Raw genomic sequence first — 26,754 nt, 5'->3', positions numbered from 1 at the left:
TGTGAGCTATTAGCAAAAATTAAATGCAGGTAAGAACAGTGTAAATTTCATAAACATAGCAGCAGGCATCAATTTGGAGAGTCAGATCTAAGGCAGATATCTGCAATTACTTTACATCAGTTTATTGATGAAATGAAACAGTTCTGGCTGCAAGCAAAATACATGTACATGGTAATGGTCTTCAAATTATTTGTTTTGCGGGTTAAACCTGTTATGCCACACCCTGGATAAGAACAATGAATTTAGATGTAAAAAGATTAAAAACTCAACTAAAGAAGAACAGTTAACTAAACTGGCAGAACAGGACAAACCCCCATCTCCAATGACAGGGCTGGGAATGAATGGGCAGGAGCAAAGAAGCTCTAAAAACAGCTGGAGTTTGCCACTAATGACACAGTAATGAAGTACCGCATCCCCAGACTTTGCATAATGGTGGATTTATGGAAATTCCCATGTTTCAAACTTAGAATGAAATCATTACTATTAAAATACCCACCACTTTAGATGGAAGCTTCTGAAACAGTTCACTTATGAGGCGTCCTGATGGGTTTGTGGCAACAGCTACAGCTTCAAGAAGCTGTTCAAGAATCTCCTTCAGGTAACCTGGAGATGACTAATAGGAGAAATTAAATCACAAGCAGTTTCAATAACAGCCAAAGTACAGTGCTTCAATTTGCATTGAAATATATGAATTAATTTTTCAAAGACAGGAAAGAAAAAAAAAAACAGCTATAAAAGATGTATGCACCTTTGAAAAACAATATTGTTTATGCATTTGGGTGAAACACGAGAAAACTTTAATTTCACGTTTACACTACAGACTGCCAGATATACATTACATGCTGTTAGAACAAACTTGATAGCCAACAGTAGTGAAAACATGCATCCCAACAACAGAAAAAACAGACAAACCCAAACTTCCTATGGTTGGATCTGGCTTATAAAACACTCCAGGAACAGCTGCACTAACCAAATGGGACCCACACTGGAAAGCTGTACCATTAGACATAAAGCTTGGTTGCATCAAACCTCAGTGTTGGTATGATATCAAGCACACATCATATTAATTTCACCTGAACCAGAACCGCACTTTATCTATATCAGAAAACATCTTTTTTCTTTTTTGCTAGACAAAAAATGTAACATACACATGATGCTGTGAAATAATTAACCGGTAACTACTAAACTTGTGTAAAAAAATATCTTTTGGAGCATAATTTAACCATGAAGAGATTGAATGCCTTTCCAAACATGGAGGCCAAGCTCCTTCTCAAGGTCAGCTGACATACAGAGCCATGCATGACTTTCTCCAGCTGCAGCTGTCATGACCACACTTACTAGTTCTGTGCCTTGGTCGTGTCCTTCCTCATCTTCATCCTCCTCATCAGCATCCCCTTTTTGAACAAATTCATTTTTTGTGCGCAAATACAACTCCCATAATTTGCAGGCAGCTTTATATTCAGGAGAATCAGGCTGCAAAACAAACAAATTAACAATATAAACATTCTTTAAATTCAAAATTTTCCTATCTGAAGGCAATTTACAAATTCTTAGTTGAAATGCATTAAGTGTATTAAATAAGAGAAAAACCTCAGAAATACACGCTTGTGTTGTTCTTTAACAGAGGTATTAAGAATGGTAATAAGCACTAGAAATTGTAAGGTCTATCACCTCAAAGTATTTAAGCCTTTGGGAAAACCAAGCAATAAAACTACTTGAGTAGAGGTTTAGACAAGCACATTATATGAATCTTGAGAGATCACTAGCTTTTGTTGCAGCACATCAGTTCTGATATTTAAAACATGCTAACTAACACTACGGCCAGAAATGTTCAGAGGGTGGCGAGGCACTGGCACAAGCTGCCCAAAGAAGCTGTGGATGCCCCATTCTTGGGGGTGTTCAAGAGCAGGTTTGATGAGGTCCTGGGCAACCTGATCTAGTGGGTGGTGTCCCTACCTATGGCAGGTGGTTGGAACTAGGTGATCTTTAAGGTCACCTTCAACCCAAGCCATTCTAGGACATAATTCTATGAAACGTGACTTAAGACAATACGGCTGCTATTATACAGCACTCGAAAATTCATTTCTACCAAAGAACGCCAATGGATGTGCAAGTACCTCTGTAAACACTGCAATGATTTGCACTGTTCCATAATTTGGTATTAACTGTGAAATGCCAAAGAACTTGACAACATGCTGCCACCTGGTTACATGTCTATGTATATTTTGGGGAAGAGCTAGATTAGTCAGCAAAATAAGTTTTGCAAATACCGAGTTGGTAGTGACAGACAAGCATGTGCCTATTAACATGACTAAGAAAATTACCCAGAAAAAAGGCTGCTTTCCCACTTTTGTATTTTTCCTTCCCTTTCCCCTGCCACAGCCTGTTCCAGGTGTTGTTGCAGATATGTCTCCTTATTACTGTTCATTACACTCTACTTCACTCAGTCTCTGACAGCTTAGAATACAGATGAGAAAAAGAACAGGAGAACTATTCCTAAGCTTACCTTGCTAGATTTAAATATTCTTTAGACATCAGACTAAGTTATGAAGACCAGGCTTAAAAGCTAGTCTGCTCCCTTCTTCCTTACTGTAAGATGCTCAAAAGCATAACTTGAGTGAAAATACTAAAAAACCTAAGGTTTCCATTGTAGTCTAACATTACCAATAAAGTACCTACTGCAACAAAGACCTTGCTAATGAATCAGATTTCCTTATATTAAATGTGTCATTGGAACTGCTCATGTAAGGTATAAGACAAAAAAAAAGATGAGGTTATGTTTGTGTGCCATACCTTCACCTCTCAACTCTGTGTTTCTCTAGCAGCATCAACATTCCTACAGCCTTGAAAGACGGCTACCCGTTTCCTATTCTACATACAAGATTTTTACAATACGGGTAGAATTCTAAGCCCAGTATTCGGTAGGCAACGGCATCCCGCATTTTGTACAATTCTAGTCATTGTTTCCTGCCATCATTTCTTTATCCTCGTGTAAAAAAAAAAAAAACAAACAATAATACAACATTAAGGGGAAGCAAGTACCCTGCAAAACTTCAGGAGTACCCAATAAATTTGAAGTCTTTGTGCTTTTTCCTACTGTAACCAGGATGTATGAATGAATTAATCCATAAATATGATTCTTTTTCAAAAAAGCTACAAATATGCACAAACACAAAATAAACACTGCTTTTCTGAATGTCACCTGATTACACTGGCTGGGTTATTCAGAAAGCAAACATTTGGACCACCACCAAAAGACACAGATATGTTAAAGGCAATATTAGCAGCAAAGTTTTAATTTGGCATATCATCTCAGTCACTATATACAATATCACCATTTTATGTAATTAATACAGCTTCCACTAAATGAGATAATTCCAGTTTTTCTCTCCTTCCTTATGGCAACTGCAATGCAACCCATAAACAGCATCTGAAACACAATGCATACCAAGTTTGGAGGAACTGACAAGGAGGCAGCAGCCTTGGTGAAACACAACAGTACATATACTCACCATCTGTCACCACTGACCGCAGTAATCAATGTGCCTTTTTTCATTTTAGTAAGTGCCCGATGGAAGAGACAGATTCAATAACCTCTCTGTATACTCACTGTTATTTATAAACTCTTCCTTTTGAGGAAAAAAAAAATCTATTTCAAAAGGTCACACAGAATATCTTGTAAAATGTGAAGGCTTTGATAGAACAGTATTTTTCTCTGTTTTTGCTTTTTGGTTTTGGAAAAGAACATAAAGACTCTAACCATGCAATTGTATAGTATCCCCACAGACAAATTCCTATAGCAAGACATCACACAAAGATAGAGTCAACGTAATGGAAAAATATGCAAACAAGGATAGTAAGTGCATGTTGCTTTCTTACCAAAAATAAAGGCAAAACAAAGGTTTTTGCAAAACCAAATGAGAAGCTGAATGTATCTCTATCACTATTATAACCCATGAATTCGAGCCTTATATATATTTTCCTTACCTTATAGTAAGCCTTTGCATTGTTAAAGAGAAGCTGAAAATCAGCAGTCAGAACATTCACGTCATCATACTCCTCCATCTTTAGCTTTTGTTGGATTTTCATTAAATCAATTGGCTGAGAAACCACTTCATAATAATCTGGTTGATTTCTGTTGCAAGGACAAACATAGGCATTATATTCTAAGCAGTAAAATCAAAACCACGGAACTGAAGTTTATGGATATCTATGATTAAATAAAACAAAGACAGTTCCAATAAATTTTTGTTACAGCTAAAAGATCCAGACAGCGTTCTATTAGCAAACTTATTTGTCACAAGAAATACCTAAAATGAATTCAATTAAAAAGAATGAACCCTTTTTTGACCAAAAACCATGCACCAACATCAGGATGTCCCCTTGAGTAATTGGACTCAAATACTCAGATCAAACATTGTTGTGACGCTGTGACAAACATAGCTTAAGTTTCTTCACAGCCATTAATGGTGACGTATTCCTCAATATGTTTGCTCCCTGGTTAAATCTCAGGTTCAACATTTAACAAGAACAAGGTCTTACCTTCGCTTTGGTGCCCTAATGAAAAGCTCACAAAGGAGCCTGCCCTGTTCATCTTTGTAATCTCTGATGGTGTTGTAGAGTTCATGGCATACAGCAATCTAAAATGAAAGAACAATAAGATGATTTTAAAAAGAGGAAGATTTTAAGGAGGTAACTAATTGAAGCCTGCTTACAATGCGAAGGGAAGCTGCCCACGTACATTGTGCTCTAAAGCAGAACTTGGCGTATCTCATGCATTAGTATAATACCTGGCAAGCATGCCAGGTACCGCAGGAGTTTTTTTGGACAGAGAGTTTTTTTTTTTTTCTTTTCTTTTCTTTTGTTTTTTTTTGTTTGGTTGGTTGGTTGTTTTTTTTTGTTTGTTTGTTTGTTTGTTTTGTTTGTTTGTTTTTATTATTATTATTGTTTTTTTTTGTTTTTAACATGGGGATCTTTCTTTCAGTGTCAGTTCTAGGTGAAACACCCAAAACGTAGATTCATTCAGCACAACTCTCTGCAAGTTACAAACACAGAACTACAACAGGGGCTCTTCTGCCCTGCAATTAATTAAAATGAGATTGCTAACTCAAATAAAGAACAAAGACATTGTATGTTTCAGCAATCTCTACCTGTCTCTCTCTCTACACTTTCTATTCAGACACAGCTCTCAATTTCTGCACCTTATTATTTCAGCTCTCTCTCCAGTCTATTTCTATCTACTAAAATCAACAGCTAAAAAAAAAAAAGAAAAGCAGCAAAAGTAAAATGGGAAAGGAAAAAATGAAAAGGGGCAGCTAAGAACAAGCCAAAGCTGACTGGATCCTAAACAAAGCTTAGCCAGGGCAGCAAGCTTCAGGGTACACTGAATTCAGCTAAATACGACCATCAGATGTGCAGCAAGATTGAAATGCTCTGGCTGCACTCGCCCCTCTAAGCGTACGCTGTGAGGAGCACAGCCTCCTTTACAATCCAGCATTTCCCTGATGGGAATACAGCATCCCCAGGAGAAAGAACTTGTGCAAAACAAGGTACTAACAGGATCTACAGTTGGGAGATTGGAGAGCCTCCTCCTTTTTCTGCTGGGGCCTGGTACATTTGTGGAGTGGTGGCCATCATCAAAGTCTCCTCCGCTGACGCTGCTGGACGGCGAGGTTGCTCTTCGCCTCTTGGAACCCATGGAATCCAACTTCTTCTATAATGAAGAGAAACGTTCTTAAACTCATGACATTGCACCCAAACCCTCCAATGAGATCTAGCTATTAAGCTAACTATGCCTTATGATAGGTCCTATGCGTTTCTCATATACCACAGCTCAATTAAACCATATCTAAACACCAGATTCCTCCTTGAAAATTGGCAGGACTAAAGGGAGGTCAAAATGGCCCTGCAGTTTTAAGTCACCGACAGCAGAAGTCAGATAGCTCAGGGCTCGCAGTGATGAAGCTGTATTTAGCAGCTCTTAGGAGGATATGACGACATGAGGACGCGTTCTGGAACCATTTACATTTCGATTCCTCATCCCATGCACGATTACTGAACAAGAACTGCTATTTTAAAGGAAAAAGCTGTACAGAGAGAAGTGCTCAGCTTGGGTGGAAAAGCACTTCATCCCACCTCAGATCATAAAACCAAAACAAAATAAAAATACCACCATGAAGATGACAGATGACAAACTAAAGTTCAAACTGCTACTGAATACCTTGTCTTAGATTCAAGCCAAGAAAAGGTCTGGACTATCGTATGGACTACCGCTCCCGCTTCATGTGCAGGACAAGTGGCTCAATCATCAAGCAGTGGAAAAATTCACCTTCTTTTTGGGTCATGTTTTCTAATTTATCAACACGAACAGTGGCAAATGAATAGCCACTGCCCAACAACGATGGTTATTTACAGAACGAATTGTTGTCTCCTTCCCAATTTCTAGTGACAGCATCATAAAAATATCTTTTTTTTTTTGTAGCTGTCTGAGATGCCGAAGACAGAATAGATTCACCTGTTCCAGCTTATTCCCGTTTTCCAACCGCATCAAGGGATTTTATTCTAGCAAATACTCAGCTGATCTTACAAGGTATGGCAGCACAACATAATTGCATTAGAGCATTTATGTTAGAGACAGAATTAATTTTGAGCACACAAATGAGATGAATAAATATGAGGTAGGAATAATTAACAGTTAGGATCAGGAAAAGCAAAAGCCAAATGCAGAGGAATGGAGAGTGGTGCACATACAATCAATAATTTACCAGATTTACCAGAGTACAACCAGCACCTCGAAAAGCCAGCCTCCTCATAGTGTCTGATGGCCAAGTACAGATACTGCGAGAAGGTAACACGCTAAGAGTATCAAATCAGCAATGGTGTTAGTACAGTCAAAACTGAAAGACAAGAACAAGGAAAGAGAGAGAGAGAAGAAAGTTGAGAGTAGACAGATAATTAAAGTCAAAGAACAAATTGAGTAATTCAAAATACGGAGAAGAAGCAAGAAGCACAAGGTTAACTTCTTTTTTAGCTTAGCAGAAACTCTGCAAAGTAGTTTTGTAGACAGAACACTAGGCATTTCTGTAACTTTTGCAGAAAAAAAAACCACATTCCTCTAACATTTCTGAATACATAATGCAGAATTCACAGCCACTTGTAAGGCAATGATTCATCAGGCAGAGCAGGGAGTAAACAGAAATGATACCTGACCTGAGAGTAAAAACTAGAAAGCAGTAGAACTTGCACAACACGGAGTAGTACAGTGATAAAAACAATACAAGAATGTTTAGGGTCAAAACACACGTTAGCCTCTCTAGTGGTGATGCACCTGTGCAAGTCTTCAAAGCGAAGACTTTTGCCCCCATATGCAAGAAACATTAAGTGACTAGCCATGCAGCTTCATTAAAGATATATCTATTTCAACTTATAAGCAGTCAAGTCTGATTTTCTTCCCCATGAATTCCACATACAACATACAGAACCGCTTTATGGGAAAATGATTCCTTTTTATCTAGTTCATACAACCACACAAAAATCAGCCCCCAGGGGGAATTGGTTCCTCGTTCAGAACTCCGGACGTTTTCAGACCACGCACACCCAGCGCAGCTCCGTGCTCCCCGAGCGGGAGATTCAAGAACCGGACAGCGGCCGCGGCGCCTGGCACCGCCTCTAACTTTTATCTGAGAGGTGCAGCATCAAACGGCTCACACCAGAAAACAAAAGTCCTCAGCAGTGAAAGAAAGCCAGGAGACACGGCGGGAATCAATAATTCAATTTTCTGCAACGTAACTGCTGCCTCCCAGGTCCCTCCGTGGTCGCACCAAGAACGCCCACCGCCACCCCATCTCCTACACCACAGCGGCTCAGGGTCCTCCTGCTCACACCACCCAAAAAAATAGCCCACCACATAGACTCGGTCCCTTTTCTCAGGTACCAAGTAGCAGGGCACGAGGAAAGGGTCTCGAACTGCACCAGAGATTGGGTGGGAGGAAGAATTTATTCAGGGAGAGGGCGGCCAAGGTCTGGTAGGGGAGGTGGGAGTCCTGCCCCGGGGGTATTCAGGTGGCGCTAAGGGACGTGGCTCAGTGACAGCACCCGGCAGGGCAGGCTGGGGGTTGGCCCTGGCGATCTCCGAGGTCTTCCCCAACCTAGATGGCTCTGGGATCTCTATAGGAAATTCTGAGGGCCGCCCTCATATATATTTACACCGACACATACACACAACAGGTGGGAAGCCAAAGCCGCACCAGCCCGGCTGCCGCGGGGATTACCCGGGCTGACCTCTCCAAACGAGCACTTTTCACGCATTTACCCTCAAAACGAGCCCGCGGGGCGCTCGCCCCCATTCCGCTCCCTACATCCCAGGGGCAGGGAGGGGGCAGCGAGCGGGGTCCCTCGGGGGGGACCGGCCCATTGCGGCCCGGGGCGGGCCCCGAGCTGCTGGGACGAGGCACAACGGGGGGGGACCAGGACTCGAGAGCGGCCCCACCACCCTCTGAGGCACCTCCGACAACGGCACGCACCGGGCCAGCGAGGCCCCGGGGCACGGTGCCCGGCTCTCGGTGCCCAGGGCCCGGCCGTGCGGCGTCCACACAAAGGGAGGCAGCGGCCTCCCGGCCTCCCTCCGCCTCCCCGCTCCGCCCGCTGAGGCGAGGCGAGGCCCGGCCTCCCCGCTCACCCGCTCGCTCCTCACCCGCCGCTCTCCGCCCGCCGCGGCCGCGCTCCCGCTCCCGCTCCCGCTCCCCCTCCGCCGCCGCCGCCGCCCCGTCCCCGCTCCGCCGCTGCCGCAAAGCCCGGCCGGCCGCCAACCGCGCCGAGCCCGTGCGACAGCCGCGGCGGGGCGGAGCGGGGCGGGGCCGCGCTGCTTTGCGGCCGCAGGAAGGGGCCGGGGCGCGGGGCCCGCGTGCGCAGCGCGGTGGAGGCGCCATGAAGCGGCCGCGTGAGGGAGCGGGGTGCTTGGGGGGGGGGGGGGGGGGAGACGGGAGGGGTTGACGAGGCGGCCGGGGAGGGGGTGTGCGGGGATATTTGGGGACAGGGGGACGGGGCTGACGGGCGCGGTGCGTTGCAGGGCTGCGGAAGGCGAGCAAGAGGCTGAGCTGCCACAAGCGGTACAAGATCCAGAAGAAGGTGAGGGGGGGGGATGGGGGCTGCGCCTCACCTCGCCTCATCCCACTTCACCCCATCCCACCCCACCCCACCCCAGGGGCCGGCGTCGCCTCACGGTGCCCCTCGAGGTGGCCCCGACACCGATGCGCGATTGTCTCTAAATCCACGAACACGACGGATATATATATATATATATATATATATATATTTATTTATTTTTCTCCTTTATCTCTACTAATGTTCGTGTTTCCACCCGCAGATCCGGGAGCACCACCGCAAAGTCAGGAGGGAGGCCAAGAAGCGCGGGCGCAAGAAGCCCAAGAAGGACCCCAGCGTGCCCGGCGCGGCGCCATTCAAGGAGGCACTCCTGCGGGAAGCAGAGCAGAGGAGGCAGAGGGTAAAATGCAGCTTGTGGGAACGGGGCGAGAGCTGGTGCTGTTCCCTTCCTTCTCGGAGGAAGCCTCGTGCCTCACCTGTGTGTGCGTGTGCGCACCCAGAGGTGCGCTTAGGCTGGGCTCTAAGTAGGCCTAGCAGACGTGCTTCGTTTCTGTATTCACCATTATACACACCACGTGGCAAGTTGCTCTTTGAATTTTTAGCCACAGTCTTCATGACTGTATATAAGCATGCTGGAAGTGGCATTTCTAGTGTAATCGGACTTTCCAGTGATGCTAAGATACACAAAAGTCCCATCCGAATGCAGTGAGTTAAGTCTCAGCGTTGCATGGCTATGCAAAAGACTTCACAAAATAAGGATCTGCAACAAAATGGCACAGAAAAGCAGCATCCTTTGTCAGTTGAAATGTTGTTTCTGCATGGCTGTTACTTCGGAGGCTAGTATTGCCTCTGCTACTGAAGCACTTGGAGACAGTATTATCCTTTTCAGGACAGAATGCCAAAAAGTTCCCAATGTTACTAAAACAGACCTGGCTTCTAACCAGGCCATCTGAGGTATTTTTGTCAGAAATAAGTAAGCAGGAAGAAAAAATAGTCTTCTTACCACCTTCAGATATGTTTTATATGGCTTGGGTTTTGCTTATTTGCCATCAGCTTGAAGAACTACAACAAAAGCAGAAGCTTGACAGACAGAAAGAACTTGAAAAGAGGAGGAAGCTTGATGCTAAAAAGAATGCAGCCAAAATCGAGGACCAGACAGAGGGAACGGTAGGTGTCTGGTATGATTCTGATTGACACACATAGAAGCAATAAAGTCATACTGAAACTGTCTTCATAAGTCATATGTTACATTACATTCTCAGGCTGTATATGCTCACAAGTGTAATACACCAGTTCTCAGTTAAATCGTTCCCATTCTTTTTTACTTGTGTTCAGGAACCTAGCAAATCTGAAGCAAATACTAAGGAAGTGTTGCATAAAAAATCAAAGAAATCACTTCACAGTGAGCTTGAGAAGGTAAGCTTCAATTATTTTTATATAATTCGATGAGAATCAGAAATGAAACAATTTGTTATTTTCCTTTTCACATTACTGTGCAACAGCTAGAGAGTGTAAAAGTTGCTTGTGATAAACTCCAACACTGAAGAGCAATTTTTTTATTTTTAACGGAAGCTGTGAGGGCTTCAGTTTTGTCTGGTATTAGCTACTGAGACATCCAGCATTTTGAAGCATTAAACTTCTTGAGCCAATGTCAGTACATAGTGACAGATTGCAGAGCTCTTCTAGTAATGAAATTTTCCTGTCAAAGGATTTCTTGCCTTCACATTAAAAAGGTGAAAACTGCTTCAGTTTTCTTATTTGTAGTTCAGAAGAAAGGAGCCCAAACAGTCCTATGAAACCTCACTTAGCAACCATTTTGTGGACACCATCGTAGGCTACAGCTAAGCTATTACAGAGCTGTTATCTGTCAAATTGTCTGTCATCTTGTATTTGAGTCTTTTTTTTTTTTTTATTGTTTCTGACCTAGGTGATAGAAGCCTCAGATGTAATTCTGGAGGTTTTGGATGCAAGAGATCCAATGGGCTGTCGCTGTCCCCAGCTGGAGCAAGCTATTACTTGCTCTGGAGGAGACAAAAAGCTAGTGTTGGTTCTGAACAAAATTGGTAAGAAACAAAGGTTTTCTTGAAGTGTCACTCAGTCACTGGGTAATTCTGTGGTACGTGAGCTATGAGGAAGATTTTAAAGGAATCTGAGGTTCTACTGAAGTCGTAAGATCCAACTCTGAGCTCGCTGCCTTATGAAAGAGTTCATGTTTCTTCTACCTTGTAGTCTGCTTTGCTAAGAAAACGCTGTAGACAGGTAATCTAATCGCTCATTAGTCCCTTTTGCAATAACTCATCTGAAGCCATTGGCCAGTCTCAGCTAAACCCAAGAGATCTAACTATTTTTAATATTTTTGTGAATGTAGGTAAGGGAGAGGTCGCAGTGCTAGTACCCACTGAGGCAGTGGTAGGTAAAGCATCAGCAAATCAGCTCAGTGGTTGTGTTTAGGATTTGGCTTCTAGAAGTATTGTCTCTCTTCTGTTGCTGGAGGAAAAGACCTCACCTAAAAAGCAGATGCAGCTGAAAAGGCTGCAGATTACGGGGTTATCACTGGGGGGGTGGGGAGAAATACCAAGCGTGACAGTAAGAGCAAAGGCAACTGTATATTAGAGCATCCTTTGCAAGGATAAGGAGATAATTCTTTGCGTAACATCACTCTCTGTACCATAGAGAGTCTTCTAGCAAGACTCCAACATTTAAAACCTGATAGAGGGACTGAAAATGTAGCTCTGGTATATTCTGTTGTAGGCAGAAAATAAAGACCAAGACTTGTGGCCACTGCATGGCTTTAGGGAACTTACCTCATAGTTGACTAGAGCTATGCATATAAATAAATAAACTTTCAGCTAAGCAGTATTTGTCATAAAGAAGTGTACAAGGTACAATCTGGTTCCTGATTCCGTGTTACATTTTCCCCATGCAGTGATATTTAGCATTCACAAGAGTGAAAGGACTGTGCTCTCTTTTTCCAGATTTAGTGCCTAAGGAGAACTTGGAGAAATGGTTGAATTGTTTGAAGAAGGAATTTCCAACAGTTGCTTTTAAATCATCAACCTTGATGACAGACAGGACTATGGTAAGAGTGCTGCAGGCTCTCAAAAGTAACACAGTCATACATCTTTCCAGTAAGAAGAAAGAAAGAACAAACCCTATAAGCCAGTTTACATTCTTTTTTCTTCAAGTATTTGATGGCTACCTTTTTACCGTCACTTAACTGGTAGATTCATCTTAGCCAATTTCTTACTGAACTAATTCCATCTGTTTAGAACACAGTAACATCAGCTAATGGAGTATAGAAGTTTAAAGTGTTACAGTAGATGAATGTATCTAAGAATACATACGTACCTTCTTCCTAAATAGCCTGACCATGTTGTTTGTTTTCTTTGAATCCTGTAGCGGGAGCATTTCTCAAGAAAAAGGGCACGTATTGATTTATCAAGAAACACTGAATGTTTTGGAAGCGAATGCCTTTTGAAACTTCTTCAAGAGCACTGCAGGACTCAAGACAAAGCTATTCAGGTTGGGTTAGTAGGTAAGGATTTGAAGAGATGGCAGAAACTTTGTTTCTCCTCCCATAAAGCTTTAGTACCTTGTATTATGAACTGGGTGAAACAACCAACACGTGACTTCCTCTTGGTCCTTCCTACTCAAGACTTATTTCTTACTTCCAATCGAGACTCACTGTTGTAGTATTTTAGCTGACAGTGATCTGTGTTGCGCTTTCACACGCATGGTATGCGTGATCTATGGAAGGCACATTGCGCGAGGCCTTAACTGATAAACCAGCTTAGGGAAAGGAGAAGGAGGTTACATATCACACAGCCTATGCTGCCTTCCTCCCATCTGCATGTGATGTTCAATGATGTCTTTCATGTCCTTATTATTGCCAAGTGTGAGAAATGAGGATACCAACCTTGTCTTACTTCTGTAATGAAGACTTCAGATCCAACTCTGATCTCACACTGAAGTCATATACTACCAAAGATACATGGAAGCAGCAGCTTTGATCGTTGTAACAGGCTGAGTTTTTTTATTTAACTTATAAGGACTTATGTGCTTTTCTTCAGGTTTCCCTAACGTGGGGAAGAGCAGCATAATCAACAGTATTAAAAAAAATCGTGTTTGCAACGCTGGACTAGGAAGAGGTCTTACCAAGTAAGCTGAGTCTGATAAAAGCTGTTCATTTTCCTGTTCCTGCTTGTATTCTGATTACCTTATGTTTTGGTTGGGCAGTCAAAGCACACCTGTGTACAGTTTTAAATGGACATTTCATTTTGTCAAGATGAAAGATAACATTTTCTATGATGCAAGTTGTTACAGGAGAATACAGTGCATAAACTTGCTCATCTTGTGCATTTTGACTTCTGACACAAAGCATATGATGAGAAAACACTGAAACTGACTCTGTATGAAGTGCATTCAGTCCAACGCTGAGCTTTGTGGCTTGATTCCCTCACCTTTACCAGTCTTTTGCTGGTTGATTTATCTTCAGATACAGCACATTTCTCTCTCTGGATAGGTGCATGCAAGTTGTGCGTATTGATAAAAAGATGAAGATGTTGGACAGTCCAAGTATAGTTGCAGATCGTGCCAACAGCACCCTAACTCTGGCCCTGAGAAGTATCATAGATGGTGGAGGATCAGGCTCAATAGATGTGGTTGAAGCGGTGGATGCAGTTCTAAATCATTGCAGTAAACAGCAGGTGAGTTCCATCATTGTTCTCTGTATTTCTGCCTGTATTCAACTTCTCTATAGCTTTCTTGAAGTTCATTTCACTTCAGTTAGTTCTGGTAGCTTTTGCACTGCTTTCTCCTTACCATACAATGTGACAAATTTTGCTTGGTATATCTGATGCTAAGTGTGATCTTTCAGCAATACACATGGAAGACAGATGCAGCCTGTCAGGATACTGGCAGCCAGTTTGTTTTCCCCATGACTTTACTGATTTAAAAAAAAAAATCTGCTTTTAAAGAACATCTCATAATAATATCACAGAGTGAAAAATGAGGATATTCTGATTGCTTCTTATTATTACACTGAAGACCTCAGATCCAACTCTGATTTCACTCTAGTTTCAAGTAGATTAACCAAAGCCATCCAATTCTATACTGACTGGTTCTCCACAAACCAGCACGCTGTCTCTCACCTATTGGTATGGGTGAATAGCAGATAAAAGTTGTTGACAAAGTAGATGCTTTGCTTGGTAATATTTATTCCCATACGTAATAAAAAAGCTGCTCTTTATGTATTTGTTCTTCCTCGTTGTAACCCAGTTTGATTTGCTTTTTTAATCCTAAAGCTAGGAGAAACCTGGGTGGTCTTCTTCTGATTGCACTTTTTTTTTTTTGCACTAGGTAATGATGTCCTATAGTATCCCAGATTTCAGGAACACTGAAGAGTTTTTAACTTTACTTGCTCAGAAAAGGGGTATGCTGAAAAAGGGAGGTGTTCCTGACATAGAGAATATAGCCAAATTACTACTTTGTGACTGGACAGGGTATGTATGCTGTCAGTTATGCTTTGTGCTGCTGGCCTTTTTGATTTTCACTTTGTTAATCCAGCTGTGATTACACAGCAGAAGTACTGAGTCCTGAGAAGCAATTATAGACAGGAGGGGCTGCTTTTGGTTTTCCTGCATTCTACTTAAAGAAAGCTGGATTGGCTAACAGAGTTAGAAAACACTAGCAATGTATAATTTTCTGAAATGGAGGGAGTCAAAGCAAATTACATGCAGCTCTATAGCCAGTTTGCTGACCTCTTTGCCTTTCTCTAAACTGTTGCGGGCTGCAGTGGTTCCTGTATTCCCCTGAGCGTGGGATGAATGAATTTGGAATCAGTGACTAATTGCATATGAATAGTTCCCTTGCTCAAGTGGTTCATCTGTTTAAGAGTAGGATGTCCATTTAATTATGTTACTGACAATTTCAGAGTCAAATACAATCAGCTATTTACCTGCTAAACAAATTATATTGAATTACTAGTTAGGCTGAGGAGTCTGAGAGGTTTGTGCTTTGGGTTTTATTTTTTAAGCATAATAATTTAATCGTGTTAGCTTTGTTTGTTTTTTAAAGCTGATATTTTATTTTCACAGAGCTAGAATAAGCTACCATTCACAACCTCCTGGATCTCAGATGCTACCACCCTACCTTACAGAAGACAAAATAGCTGAAATGCAGAAGGGTTTTAATTTAAAGAAGCTAGAAGAAGAAAACAACGCTACTGTTCAAGGTAGGACTTCTTACTGTAGTGTACCAGTAAGAGCAGTGGTAGCAGTTTCAATGACAGATCATGAACGAAAGTTCTCCTAGGGTTTGTATGACAACTTCGTAAGTATGCAGCAGACATGAACCTTAGAGAACAAAACGGATTCTCATGCAACAAAACAGTGGATTTGTGTGCCGTCTTGTGAACTCCCACTAGTGCTTAGTTTCTGCTCATCTCACTTAACTTCTAAATAGGTGGTACTTATGTGCCCTTCAATGATCTTTTGGCCTATTTCCTAGTTAGGCCAATAAAGTGCATTTTTATTCAGCACAATCTACACTCAAATCCAAGTACTTTACCTCCTAGCAGTTTTTTTTAGATGCCTCAGGGGAAGATACTCTCTTGGATGATTTGCATTTCACAGAATCACAGAACTGTAGGGGTTGGAAGGGACCTCGAAAGATCATTGGGTCTAACCCCCCTGCCAAAGCAGGTTCCTCAGAGCAGGCTGCCCAGGTAGGTGTCCAGACAGGCCTTGAATATCTCCAGAGAAGGAGACTCCACAACCTCCCTAGGCAGCCTGTCCCAGTGCTCTGTCACCCTCACTGTGAAGTTCTTTCACATGTCAGTGCAGAACTTCTGTGCTCTAACTTGCAGCCATTTGTTCTCCCTGCTTATGTGGCTGTCCTTTTAATTGGTAGACATACCTGGTGCTAACAGCGACTTAACAGACTATTTGTATGTCTTTCCCAGCTTTAAAATACCCTAGTCCAGCAAGCAGCATTGTCTTCCAGTCAGCTGGCATGACAAATGGGAAAATAGAGGAAAATAAAGTGGTAGGGGAAGCATCACAGTGGGAGAGTCTGGAAACAAGCGAGGAAGAAGAGGAAGATGATTTCATGGAAACTGATGATCAAGATAGCATGGAGGAAGAAGAAGAAGAAGAAGAAGAAGAAGAAGAAGAAAAGGATGTGAAAGAGGTAAATCAGGGTTTCATTCAATTGCTACCTGCTTAGACCTTGACGTGAAGTAGCCTGTTAGTTTCCTGCTGTAAACAGAACATACAGGTGCTGCAGAGCCACCAGCAGTAATCATTAAGAAAACAGACTTGTAAGTCAGCATGTTCCTGACAAGGGAACATCTACGCTATCATCAATCTTATTTCATTTGCATAGGAGATTTCATTAGTGATGTCTGAGTAAACTCTTCTGTGTGACCTCTCCAATCTTAGGAAAGCAAAATTGGGATGACCAGGAAAGCAGAGCTTGGAAAACAACAAGCAAGACAAGCAACTTCAGAAAACAAGCTAGCAGGTCTGTGTAAAAACCTGTAGCATAATCTCTAGTACTCTACCACTTACATTTCAGTTCATTAACAAATCATTTTCTCTTCTCAGAAAGTGGATGTGACAGTTCACTATCACTCAGCTTGGACAAGTCAGCAGATGAAGACGATGCCTATGATTTTAATACAGACTATGTGTAATGAGATGTGTGAAGATGGGGCTTGGAGACTATTACTGGCCTTCAGACCAGTCGAACACTTCTGTTACAGAAGTTGTAGGAATGCTTCATAGCGAGCTGCAAACATTCACAATTACTGTGTCAAACAATGTAGATAATGCTGTGTATCTCTAGATAATTCCAGATTTTGTATAGTTCCAGGAAGCTGACCTTTAAGCTGTATACTTTTAATTCCTGTTAAAAAGACTATTTGGAAAAAAAAAAAACCTGTGTTAGTTCATTCTTTGTGCCTTGTAAAGAGATCTTTCAAAAGGATAAATCCCATATTGCTTTCTTTTAAAAATGTGACTATAGTTTTTCAGCAATTAAATTTCAGAGCAAGCTTTCATGTTCCCTTCATAAAAATGTTAATCTTTTGCCTAGAGGATTATAGACTGTACCTCTAGAGCGTGACTTAAGTGAGTTTTCAGTATTTTTCAAAACTATACAACTTTCACAGGTAAAAATTGGTTGGCAAATACCACTTACTTCAGCTAGACATAAGGTATTTTATCTAAGTGCTTCTCTGTAAGCACAGTAGCTTCACAGGGACATGTAACTGGGATTATGGTAACAGTAATTTGTCTTCACTAGGGGGGGAAAAAGCTGGTTCCTATGGTGCTCTTGAATAAAAGACACACTTCCTGATGGAAATGTGGTAGCAACTGGTAACTGTAAAGCAACGCATGTTCTTCTGTGTTATAAGGATGTTACTTTAGTCAGCCTGCAGCAAAACTGGGGCAACCTTACCCCAGCTGCACTGAAAGAGGTAGCTGATACATATTATTCAAATGTTTGTAGAGGCATCTATGCCTCCTAGGTATCTTAAACTGCACGTGTCTGTATCTGTGCTTGTTTTTTTTTTTTTTTTTTTTAAATTTAAGCCTGCTAAAATAACTACTGACAGGAATGGTTCTTAAGAAGCCAGGAAAAGAAAGGATCAGTAACAAACCAGAGAGCAGCATAGAGCTATACCAGAACTATAGACAGTGTATATAATGAGATGAGAAGGTGGAAGTTCTTTTAAATTTTAAAGCAGTATTGAAACCACACTCAACCATACACATACTCAAGCCCTTTAGCTCTCTGCTGCCCTGTACCTCAGATCATGAACCACTGAGCCTTTCACTGCTTGTCTTTTACCCATACATCTTACACCTGTTCACAAGTAGTAGTACTGAATAAAGATGAGAACTTGAATTCAAACTTCATTGCATCGAGTAATAGCCACAGCAGCTGCTGGGATATACTAGCTAATAATAACCAGTATTCAAACATAAGGCTATAGCAATACAAAAACACAACTACTTACCTACAGAAAAGTCGGACGGGCTGCCAAAGGTCACAGCAATCTTGCTCAATGAATTCAGAGGGTCAGACCAAGAAGGACACAGTGGGAGAAACTTCTATGGCACAGTCATGCTTACTTGAGAAAAAAACATGGAAATTCTTAACAGTAACAATTCTGATCTATTTCATACAGCCTGACCCTAGAAATTGCACACTTTTACCAGTGCTTTCTCAAAGGTGAGAACAATTGGTTTTGACTTCATTCAGTTAACACTGTACTTAAGCGAAAGAAACATTTCATATATCAGACCACAACAAGAATCATATTGTCAGTTACCTGAGGTTTGACTCATGTTAACAGTAGCTTTTATTTTTGAACACTTTGTCCACAACTTTACAGATAATATTTTAGTGTTTACTGGCAGTTAAAACCATTTTGCATAGTGAAATAATACTTGAAATTATTCATTTTTCAAAAAATCAAGATTCAATTTTCCAGAATTGTGCAAGGCAGGCTTACGCAGAAATGGCTGGGAGCAGTTTTCATGCAAGAACGGACTGCTGATGAAACTATTTCACAGGATAACAACAACAACAAGACAGAACAAATACCAAGCTGCTCTTAATTACATGTTCCTGTGCAATACTTGAATGGTGCAAGCTCCAGATGAAGTTCTGTCTTGTTTCTGGAACTGTTTGTTTACATAGCTGACACAACGATCCCCCCAGAAGACTTGTAGTAAAGAGCAGAAGAATGTACAACACACAAATGACCTAACAGAAGTGCTAGTTTTGCCTTCTGCTGGAGTACCACCTTCAGTCACACAAGAGAAGTGAGTCTCCTTTGGAACAGCACATGACTAAGTGCATCTCCCTGTGCTCCAGAAGGCAAGGACTGCTCTATAACACAAAGTTGACTTAAAAAAATAATAAAAAAGATCTGCTTGGCTCCAGAAGTTTCCTGAGAAAATGCCATCAGTTATTCAAATTTTCTCTACTTTGCTTCATAGGCTTCCGAATGTCTCCGGATCAGGCTGAACTTGCCTGTAGGATCAGGGACATACCACTTCTCCCACACTTCAGCATATGAAGCTGTTCTTCCCCATGGTTTGAAATGTCCATTCCAATGGAGCAGCTTAGCAGCTTTCACAAACTGAGGAGAATACCTTTTTCCAGCGCTAGACCCTTTTATTGAAAAAGAAGCATTAGTGCCATAATAAAGGCAGCAGGAAAAAACAGCATGTGATATTTTAACTTCAAAACAAAGGATTTTAACAGGAATTCTTGTCATTTATGGAAAAAGGTGATATGGGAGGCAGAAGTCATGGCAAACTAAAAAAGGATCAGATGCAATGGAAGGCTACTTTCATCTGTCTCTGTATATATTTTAATGTACTGCTTTAAATTCCAAGTTCTTTAAAACCCTTTTAATACCCAGTATATTCAGCAGCCTATATATCACTCATTTCAAATGAAACCTAAGAGCTCTCCCAGCTTTGGGGTTTTACCAATAGCAGAACTGATATGAATGTCTGCTCCACTTCATCTTGGAGGAGACACCTAGGATCACTTCAGATACAATACATATGTGGAAACAATAAAAAGGAAACAAGAAATTGAGAGCTCAAAATCAATAACAATCCCACTAGCAGTTCAAAGAGGAATGTGGAGGGTCAGGCCCACAAAATGCAAGACGGTATTGGGAAGCAGCATTTCAATAAAGCACAAGGTATAAAGCAGGGTAAGAAAAGATCCGGTTTTTGTATCATCAACTCAGAGTTGATGAACAGACCTGGAAAAACACACGAGGGGGCAAAGTGTTGCAAATACTTCATACATACCAAGATGTCGGACATTCCACATGGGATCAATACTGGAATGCTGCTTGTAAAATACAATTAGCAGTGGAGGTGTCGTGATGCTGCCAGCCAGAGTTCTGCTGTAAAGTTCCTCTCTGGAAGAGAAAATGGAAAGGAGATGAGGAAGGTTGCTTGTGTGGCCCTAAATCAGTTGAGTTTCACTTGCAGCTGCATGACAGGAATCCACAACTAGATACGCAGCCCTTCATTTAACAGTTAAATGCCATCACTTAGCCCAGTCCCCAGCCTATGGCCACCCCCATCTGGGAGGGTACTCACGCTACATTTAGTGTCATCCACTTCTCCAGTTGTTTAGTGATGTTCTGTAATTTCCATTCTGTCAAATTGGCAACAAAAACTCCTGGATTGAAAGAGCAAGTGTTGGCTTTCATGGCAAGCTTTCGGATGGTTTCTTTTTTGTAATCTAGAAACCCAATGTAGTTATACTGAAAAAGAAAGAGTGTAGAAATTAGCTTAAAAATATAGTCAAATTTCTTCGTAAAGAAAAACTTTGCACAACTCCCAGCAGACAAGCATAACCTGAAGTTGTTAAAACAAATTCCCCTTCCTTCAACACATGAGAAAGTAAGTCCAACATTTAAAAAATATGATTAAACTACACACTTCAAGGAAAGCTGCATGGTATTAATGTCTACAACCTGAAACAATAGCAGTCCCAGAACGAGTACTTTTGAAACAACCACAAATAAAAAAAAATCTTCCTCTGCTGTTATAAGACCTTCTACTGTTCCACTATCATTGTAAAGCACAGCCAATACCCAAAGTGTTTTTTATTGTACCTAAATTACTGTACCAGGCATCACTTGTAACACAGACATCATAATCAACTAATTTCAGTAGGTATACTCACACCTTTAGGTTCACTGCATTTTGAAATCAACCTTCAAGAATATCATAACCAAGCGCTTGGTTCCAAAGCCTGGGATCTACAACATTGTTATGACTGAGTCAGAATGAAACCAACCTGATTCCCTGCTCCACGGACAGCAACTTTGTTAGTGGTTGAGTCACAATCATCTGAAAACGCAGCTGCATGTCCAGGTTTCAGTGGAGTGTTGTAAAGTTCAAGGATATCATCTGAAAAATGGAAAAAGCAGTCCTGTTTAAGCTCTGAGAAACATTATGTACAGCCCATCGCTGCAGCAGATAAAAATACTCAGTTTAATCCAACTCAGTTTAGTCCAACAATGGTAAAACATGAAGAAAGGTCCTGTACCTTGCACTACTACGTCGTCGTCCACATAGATGGCCTTCTCCGCATGAGGTACCAAACTGGGCAAGTAGAATCTTGCAAAGGTTAACTGTGAAAGCAAAATAAATACATAGATTGGCAAATTGTTCAAAGAAGTGAGAAATTTTGAAATTGGTACTCCTGACACTTATTTATAGCAGTAACGTCCAACTTCCACCCAGGAAGCAAGACAGCCAGCAATATCTTATCAGTTATTTAAAATAAGCAAGTTCTATCAGTTCCTAGTTTCCCATGAATTTGTGCATCAATAAACTAACTTTCAGACTGGTCTCCAGTAGAATTTTTTTTTTTCTTTAATCTTTCCACACATATTTGTAGTACCTGAAAGGTTTTGGCATGCTTGACACACAACCTGCAGTGTTTAACTGGAGATATCAGCACAGAAAGATACCAGGCACATATATGTAGATATTTAAAACCATCTTGTACTACCTGAAAAACTCAGCCTTATTGAAATTTAGGAACTTAATTATAAAAGATTTATTGTATGCCAACAAAGTTGGGTTTGAACACTAGTTGAGTTCAAAAGCCATGGAAGGATAATATCAAAATGTACTGTTAGTAACTAATAATTGTAAACAGTAATCAACACCATCCTTACTGGTTTTAGGGGGTCTGCTTTTTGAGGATCCACTTGTACTTTCCCTTCTAAGACACGAGGGTCAAAATCCAAAATTCGGTATCTCAGATTTTTCAGAGCAGTGTTACTTAGCCACAGCCTGCAAACACAAAAGAAGCATAGATTTTGTTAAATGAGACAAAAATCAAATGAAAAACAAGACTTCCAATCAAAAGATCTTGATCTGGCCAGTAATTTCCCTACCCAGCAAACACAGACGTAGAATATTATCTGCATCTGATTTCAGTGGTGGTGTCCTGTGTGGGACATGTCCTGTGAAGGGGCATGTCCACTATCAGCATACTAAACAGCTGTGACACATGAAAGGTAAGAGATTGCTGCTTATTTTACTAGACATATACAATCCTGTTATCACAAATCCTTCACAAAAACTATCAGTATGAACAGACCTGAGTGAAAATGAAAGGATCAAAGCGCAATCTAAAATAAAAATGGGAAACTTCACTGCCAGTATTTACATTGCTCAGACAAAATGAAGGAAGTAACTTTTACAACCCCTCCACCAACAAACTCCAGCCCTGCTGGATGGATATCATCCCACGGGAAAAGTAGTCTCTTTTTCCATCCTTGAAACATTACCAGTAGGAATGACTGCAGCCTTGTCAGCAGCCTTGTCAAAAAGATGCAATAAGCAGCAGCAGATAGGACTGCAAACAATTTAGAGGAGTGCAGCATCAAGCAAATTCAGCTCTTCCTATTCTCAAAAATACTTCACTTCTACAGTACCACGGGAAGCTAACGAAAAAATCATTACCTCAAGTGGTCCACAGTATCGTTCAGTGTAACAATATAGAAAACCACATTGGATTTGGTGTTATGGTAAATACTGTTCATGGCTGCAATCGCACCCCCAAGCCTCTCCTCTGATGCTGCAATGACCACAGCAATCTCCTTATCGTTCCTTTCATCCATCAGTCTCTGGGGAACTGCAGGTATGAAGTCTATAGGCTGAAGTCCTAATGGATTTGAATCTGTGGAATAAAAATGGCATCACCTACATTTTATATGAATGAAACACAGAAATTATCACCATGCTAAAATTCCCAATGCCTGCAATTATTCCTGTTATACAAGTGCTTGGATGGCTGGGTCGAGGAACGTGGACTACAACACCCCAGTATGAAATGCTTAAATGACAGCCCCCACTCAGGAGAATCCAGGAATTTGTTAATATATTTGAAAACATCACGCTTGCAGATAAACTACATGTATATAAACTGCTCTAAATACTCACGTGTTGCACAACAAGGTACTAGAGCGAGGCTTAAGCTAGAGTATCCCACGTGTACCTTTGGTCCTGTTTGCCACATCTATAATCACACTAATTTCTCCCTCTTGTTACCCTAACCACCTTCCAGTCACATCTCCCTTCCCTGTTTTCCCTTTACTTTCTCTTTGGTAGAAACCAATTTAGAATTTGTTTCTTCATTAACAACACTGTTCCGAGTTTTTTTTTTTTTCTCCCCTGGGGGATTCTCAAGGCATTGCACACAGCCCATGTTTAGTCCAAGCATCACAGATCACTGCATTATTTAAGCTGAAAAAGCAAGAATTATATCTGTACTGTGCAGACATGATAACGGGAGATCAGCAGATCATGTATGACCATGCAGCATATGTATCCCATTTAACAGGTGGCTAATTCCCTGCTACTGTACCCTTCTAACAACGCTGGCACCTTTCAGATTAGATTATTACATATTAGATATTTTCAGATAATTTGGGGAACACGACAAATGGGTGGCAAACGGAGAGTTAGCAGTTAATGGGGACGTGGAGAAGCTCTGTGGGACCACGTCCAGTTCTTAAACGTGGACTCTTGAGCACAGAAAAGCTCTGCTAAGTCAACCTAAGCGGCTCAGATGAAGACGAGCACCATGCTCAGCGACTGAGCACCACTGTCCGAGCTTCTGAGGCGAGCGGCTGACAGCCATCGCGGGGGGCTCCTTCAGCCCGGCCGCGCTCCGTGAGGCAGAACACGCCGCTCGTCACCGCTTGAAGACAGAAACACAACGAAACCCCACGGACCCGTCAGCTCCCGCCTGAGGAAGTCGCTGAGGCCCAGGAAGTTGCGGTGCAGGACGAGCAGGAACACCACGACGGCCGCGACGAGGATGGCCACGTTCGCTGCAAGTTCGAACAGAAAGAAGTTCACCACGGGGGGCAGCTTGGGGCTCGGACAGGCGGCGTGCACCGCCCCCCCTCCTTCCCTCTTACCTTTCCTCAGCGACATTTTCCCCTCACCGCCCGCGCTGACGCGGCCCCGGCCCCAGGGCAGCGGCAGTGACACCGCCCCCCCCCCTCACCCCCTCCCGCCCCTCACCGGCGGAGCCGAGCGGGCTCCCCCCGGGGCTGGCGGCCAGCGAGGGCGGGGCGGGAGGCGCCGGTTTCCGGCCACCTCAGCAGCCGCCTTCCGCCGGCACCGAGCGACCGCAGGAGGAACGGGAGCTGCAGCCCCCCCCCACCGCCACCGCCACCATGCTGGGCTTCTGCCGCGCCATCCCCACGGAGATGGTAGGGCCGGGGGCGGCGGGGGCCCGCAGGGGAGCGGCGCTAGGGCGGGAGCGGCTGCGCCGTGAGGGGAGGGAGGGAGGCGCCGTGCGGCTCTGCCGTGTGGGGAAGCTCTGCAAGGGATGGAGCAGGGCCCGGGCAGCTTCCCTGGGGGGTACTACACTACATAAATGTGTTGACTTTCCTGCCCTGAACGCATTTCTAGATGCAGCACTGCATCAAAGCTGCGAATGAAGAGCTTAATCCCTTTACACTTGAAATGGAGGTAGAGTAAGAAATTAATTCCACCCCGGTTTGAAAGCTGAACAAAAGAGCCAAGAACCTGTGCTCAGGCCAAGCCCAGGATGTAAACTGGAAGTCTTAGCAGGTGCCTGGCCTACAGGCTTACATTTGGGGTAACTGACCAAAACCTGTCTCTTGTCACAGGACTACAAGGGCCAAAAATTAGCAGAACAGATTTTTCAAGGAATCATTCTCGTCTCTGCAGTAAGTATACTAGAACGGTGGGTTATAACAAAGAACTTTTGTTTTCTGATCTTAGAAGCAAATTTTTACTGATTGTTTGGATAAAGGCTTTTCTTCTTTTAATTTAATTTTATTTTTTTTTATATATATATATATTTTTTTTTTTACTATCATAGTTGGCCTACAATTTTGCAACCAAGGTTAGAAAGTTAGAAAGATGTATGAAGTGTGCTTTTGGAAAACCCATACTTTCTACTTATCTCTCCTCCCTACCTTACCCTCACTTAAACAAAAACATTTTGGATGTTATGATTATTTGAAGTTTGAATTATTATTTTTTTTTTTAAAAAAAGGTAATTGGTTTCATCTACGGCTTCATCACTGAACAGTTTGGCTGGACTGTTTACATATTTATGGCTGGAGTTGCTTTATCATGTCTGGTAAGTTTGGTTTCTAAACCTGAAAATATATGCTGCAGAAGGTGAAGTCCTGTGCTTAAACTTGCTTTACAATCCAATACTTGTCTTATGTCAGATGCTAGTAAGATTTTAGAGAGTGCTGCCCTTTTACACTGCTACCTTACACTGAACTGCTTCCCCAGTTGTGGTGGTTTTACCTTGCTAGGCAGCTGAACTCCATCACAACCACTCTCTTACTCCACTTTCTCAGAAGAGGGGAAGAAGAAAAGGAAAGAATTCATGGGTTGACATAAGGATAATTTAAGTAAAGGAAAAAATAAATATTAAGGAAAAATTATTATTAATTAAATAATTTAACTAAAAGGGAAAAAAGGGATAACGGGAAAAAAAATGTTAACTCCATCCCAGCCAGACCCAGTACACCAGTTCAGTGAAATGTTACTTCTAAGTCAAGCTGTGTTGTGGTTTAACCTGGCCAGCTGCTAAGCACCACACCATTGTTCACTCACCTTCCCCTCTCCCTCTCTGGGATGGGGCAGAGAATCAGAAAGAAATGAAAGCCTGCGGGTTGAGATAAAGACAGTTTATTAGGACAGAACAGAAAATAATAATAATAATGATAATACTACTACTCCTAATGTGTACAAAACAAGTGATGCACAATGCAATTGCTCACCACCCGTTGACTGATGCCAAGCAGCCGGACCTCCCCACCCCGGCCAGCAACCCCTATATATTGTTCAGCGTGACAGATGGGATGGAATACCCCCTTTGGCCAGTTTGGGTCAGCTGTTCTGGGTCTGTCCCTTCCCAGCTCCCACTGCACCCCCAGCCTGTCCGCTGGCAGGACAGAGCGAAAAGCTGCAGAGTCCCTGACTTAGTGTAATCGCTGCTCTGCAACAACTAACACATCAGTGTGATATCAACATTATTCTCATCCCAAATCCCAAACACAGCACCATGCCAGCTACTAGGATTTTTGGCTACTAGCCAAAACTAGGACAAGCTGATACCATTTTTACCAGAAAGGACACCACAGTTTTCTGGGTAGCAGCTGTACAAAACACTTCTCTAGCATCTTGGTTTACACATCTTCATGTCATTCCTTTTCTTAAGCTAACACTCCCGCCATGGCCTATGTACCGCCGCAATCCTCTGAAGTGGTTACCCGTCCAGGAATCGGGAACAGACGATAAGAAGCCAGCAGACAGAAAGCCAAAGAGACGCTAAAAGCTAAAGAATACGGTTCTTCATGATGTTACATTGCAGCTTTCTTAAGTTTTAATACATTTTCTCTAGGAGATGCTGCTTGGCTCAGTGGTGGTTGTTTTTTTTCTCTGTACTATTTTGTACATTGTCATGAGTACATAAGATCAGTTCAGAGTATGAAGGCGGGTGTGGGGTGATAAACTTGAGGCTCTGTGAGTTTTCAACTCACTCAAGTATTTTACTGAAAAGGAAGACTGCCCTTGAATCAAAGTATAG

At 42.2% G+C, this 26,754-nt stretch overlaps 4 protein-coding genes across 7 annotated transcripts in view; 2 read left to right on the top strand and 2 right to left on the bottom strand.

The window, feature by feature from the left end:
* PBRM1 (polybromo 1) overlaps window positions 1-8,819 on the bottom strand; it is a 62,877-nt gene extending 54,058 nt beyond the window's left edge. The window contains exons 1-6 of one of the 4 annotated variants that reach the window (XM_082768518.1): window positions 8,693-8,819; window positions 5,558-5,713; window positions 4,543-4,640; window positions 3,988-4,135; window positions 1,339-1,473; window positions 497-613 (exon numbers count right to left, since the gene is read on the bottom strand). In XM_082768518.1, the coding sequence (XP_082624644.1) occupies window positions 497-613; window positions 1,339-1,473; window positions 3,988-4,135; window positions 4,543-4,640; window positions 5,558-5,698 (639 nt within the window). In that variant the 5' untranslated portion in view covers window positions 5,699-5,713; window positions 8,693-8,819. Of the gene's footprint in view, window positions 1-496; window positions 614-1,338; window positions 1,474-3,987; window positions 4,136-4,542; window positions 4,641-5,557; window positions 5,714-6,773; window positions 6,872-8,677 lie in introns of those variants that run through there. The other 3 variants (XM_082768520.1, XM_082768519.1, XM_082768521.1) reach the window with 3 other exon arrangements.
* Window positions 8,820-8,844: 25 nt separating this feature from the next.
* GNL3 (G protein nucleolar 3) lies at window positions 8,845-17,700 on the top strand. The gene is made up of 15 exons (XM_082768528.1): window positions 8,845-8,938; window positions 9,068-9,126; window positions 9,365-9,502; window positions 10,156-10,269; window positions 10,438-10,518; window positions 11,030-11,165; window positions 12,078-12,181; window positions 12,502-12,637; window positions 13,173-13,260; window positions 13,625-13,808; window positions 14,461-14,603; window positions 15,198-15,334; window positions 16,064-16,290; window positions 16,542-16,623; window positions 16,707-17,700. Exons 1-15 carry the CDS (start codon window positions 8,926-8,928, stop codon window positions 16,793-16,795), a joined length of 1,731 nt encoding a protein of 576 aa, XP_082624654.1. The 5' UTR covers window positions 8,845-8,925; the 3' UTR covers window positions 16,796-17,700.
* Window positions 17,701-18,419: 719 nt separating this feature from the next.
* GLT8D1 (glycosyltransferase 8 domain containing 1) lies at window positions 18,420-24,235 on the bottom strand. Its single transcript, XM_082768529.1, has 9 exons — window positions 24,092-24,235; window positions 23,903-24,001; window positions 22,629-22,845; window positions 21,836-21,953; window positions 21,199-21,283; window positions 20,947-21,059; window positions 20,241-20,407; window positions 19,944-20,056; window positions 18,420-19,287 (listed from the first exon to the last, which is right to left on the bottom strand). The coding sequence occupies exons 1-9, from the start codon at window positions 24,105-24,107 to the stop codon at window positions 19,097-19,099; spliced, it is 1,119 nt and encodes a 372-aa protein (XP_082624655.1). The 5' UTR covers window positions 24,108-24,235; the 3' UTR covers window positions 18,420-19,096.
* SPCS1 (signal peptidase complex subunit 1) lies at window positions 24,133-26,582 on the top strand. Its single transcript, XM_082768531.1, has 4 exons — window positions 24,133-24,388; window positions 24,812-24,871; window positions 25,204-25,290; window positions 26,386-26,582. The coding sequence occupies exons 1-4, from the start codon at window positions 24,353-24,355 to the stop codon at window positions 26,497-26,499; spliced, it is 297 nt and encodes a 98-aa protein (XP_082624657.1). The 5' UTR covers window positions 24,133-24,352; the 3' UTR covers window positions 26,500-26,582.
* The last annotated feature ends 172 nt before the right edge of the window (window positions 26,583-26,754 follow it).

Source organism: Aythya marila, assembly GCF_965140915.1.
Source record: "Aythya marila genome assembly, chromosome: 10".
NCBI lineage: Eukaryota > Metazoa > Chordata > Aves > Anseriformes > Anatidae > Aythya > Aythya marila.
This window is presented reverse-complemented; position numbering and strand designations above follow the sequence as displayed.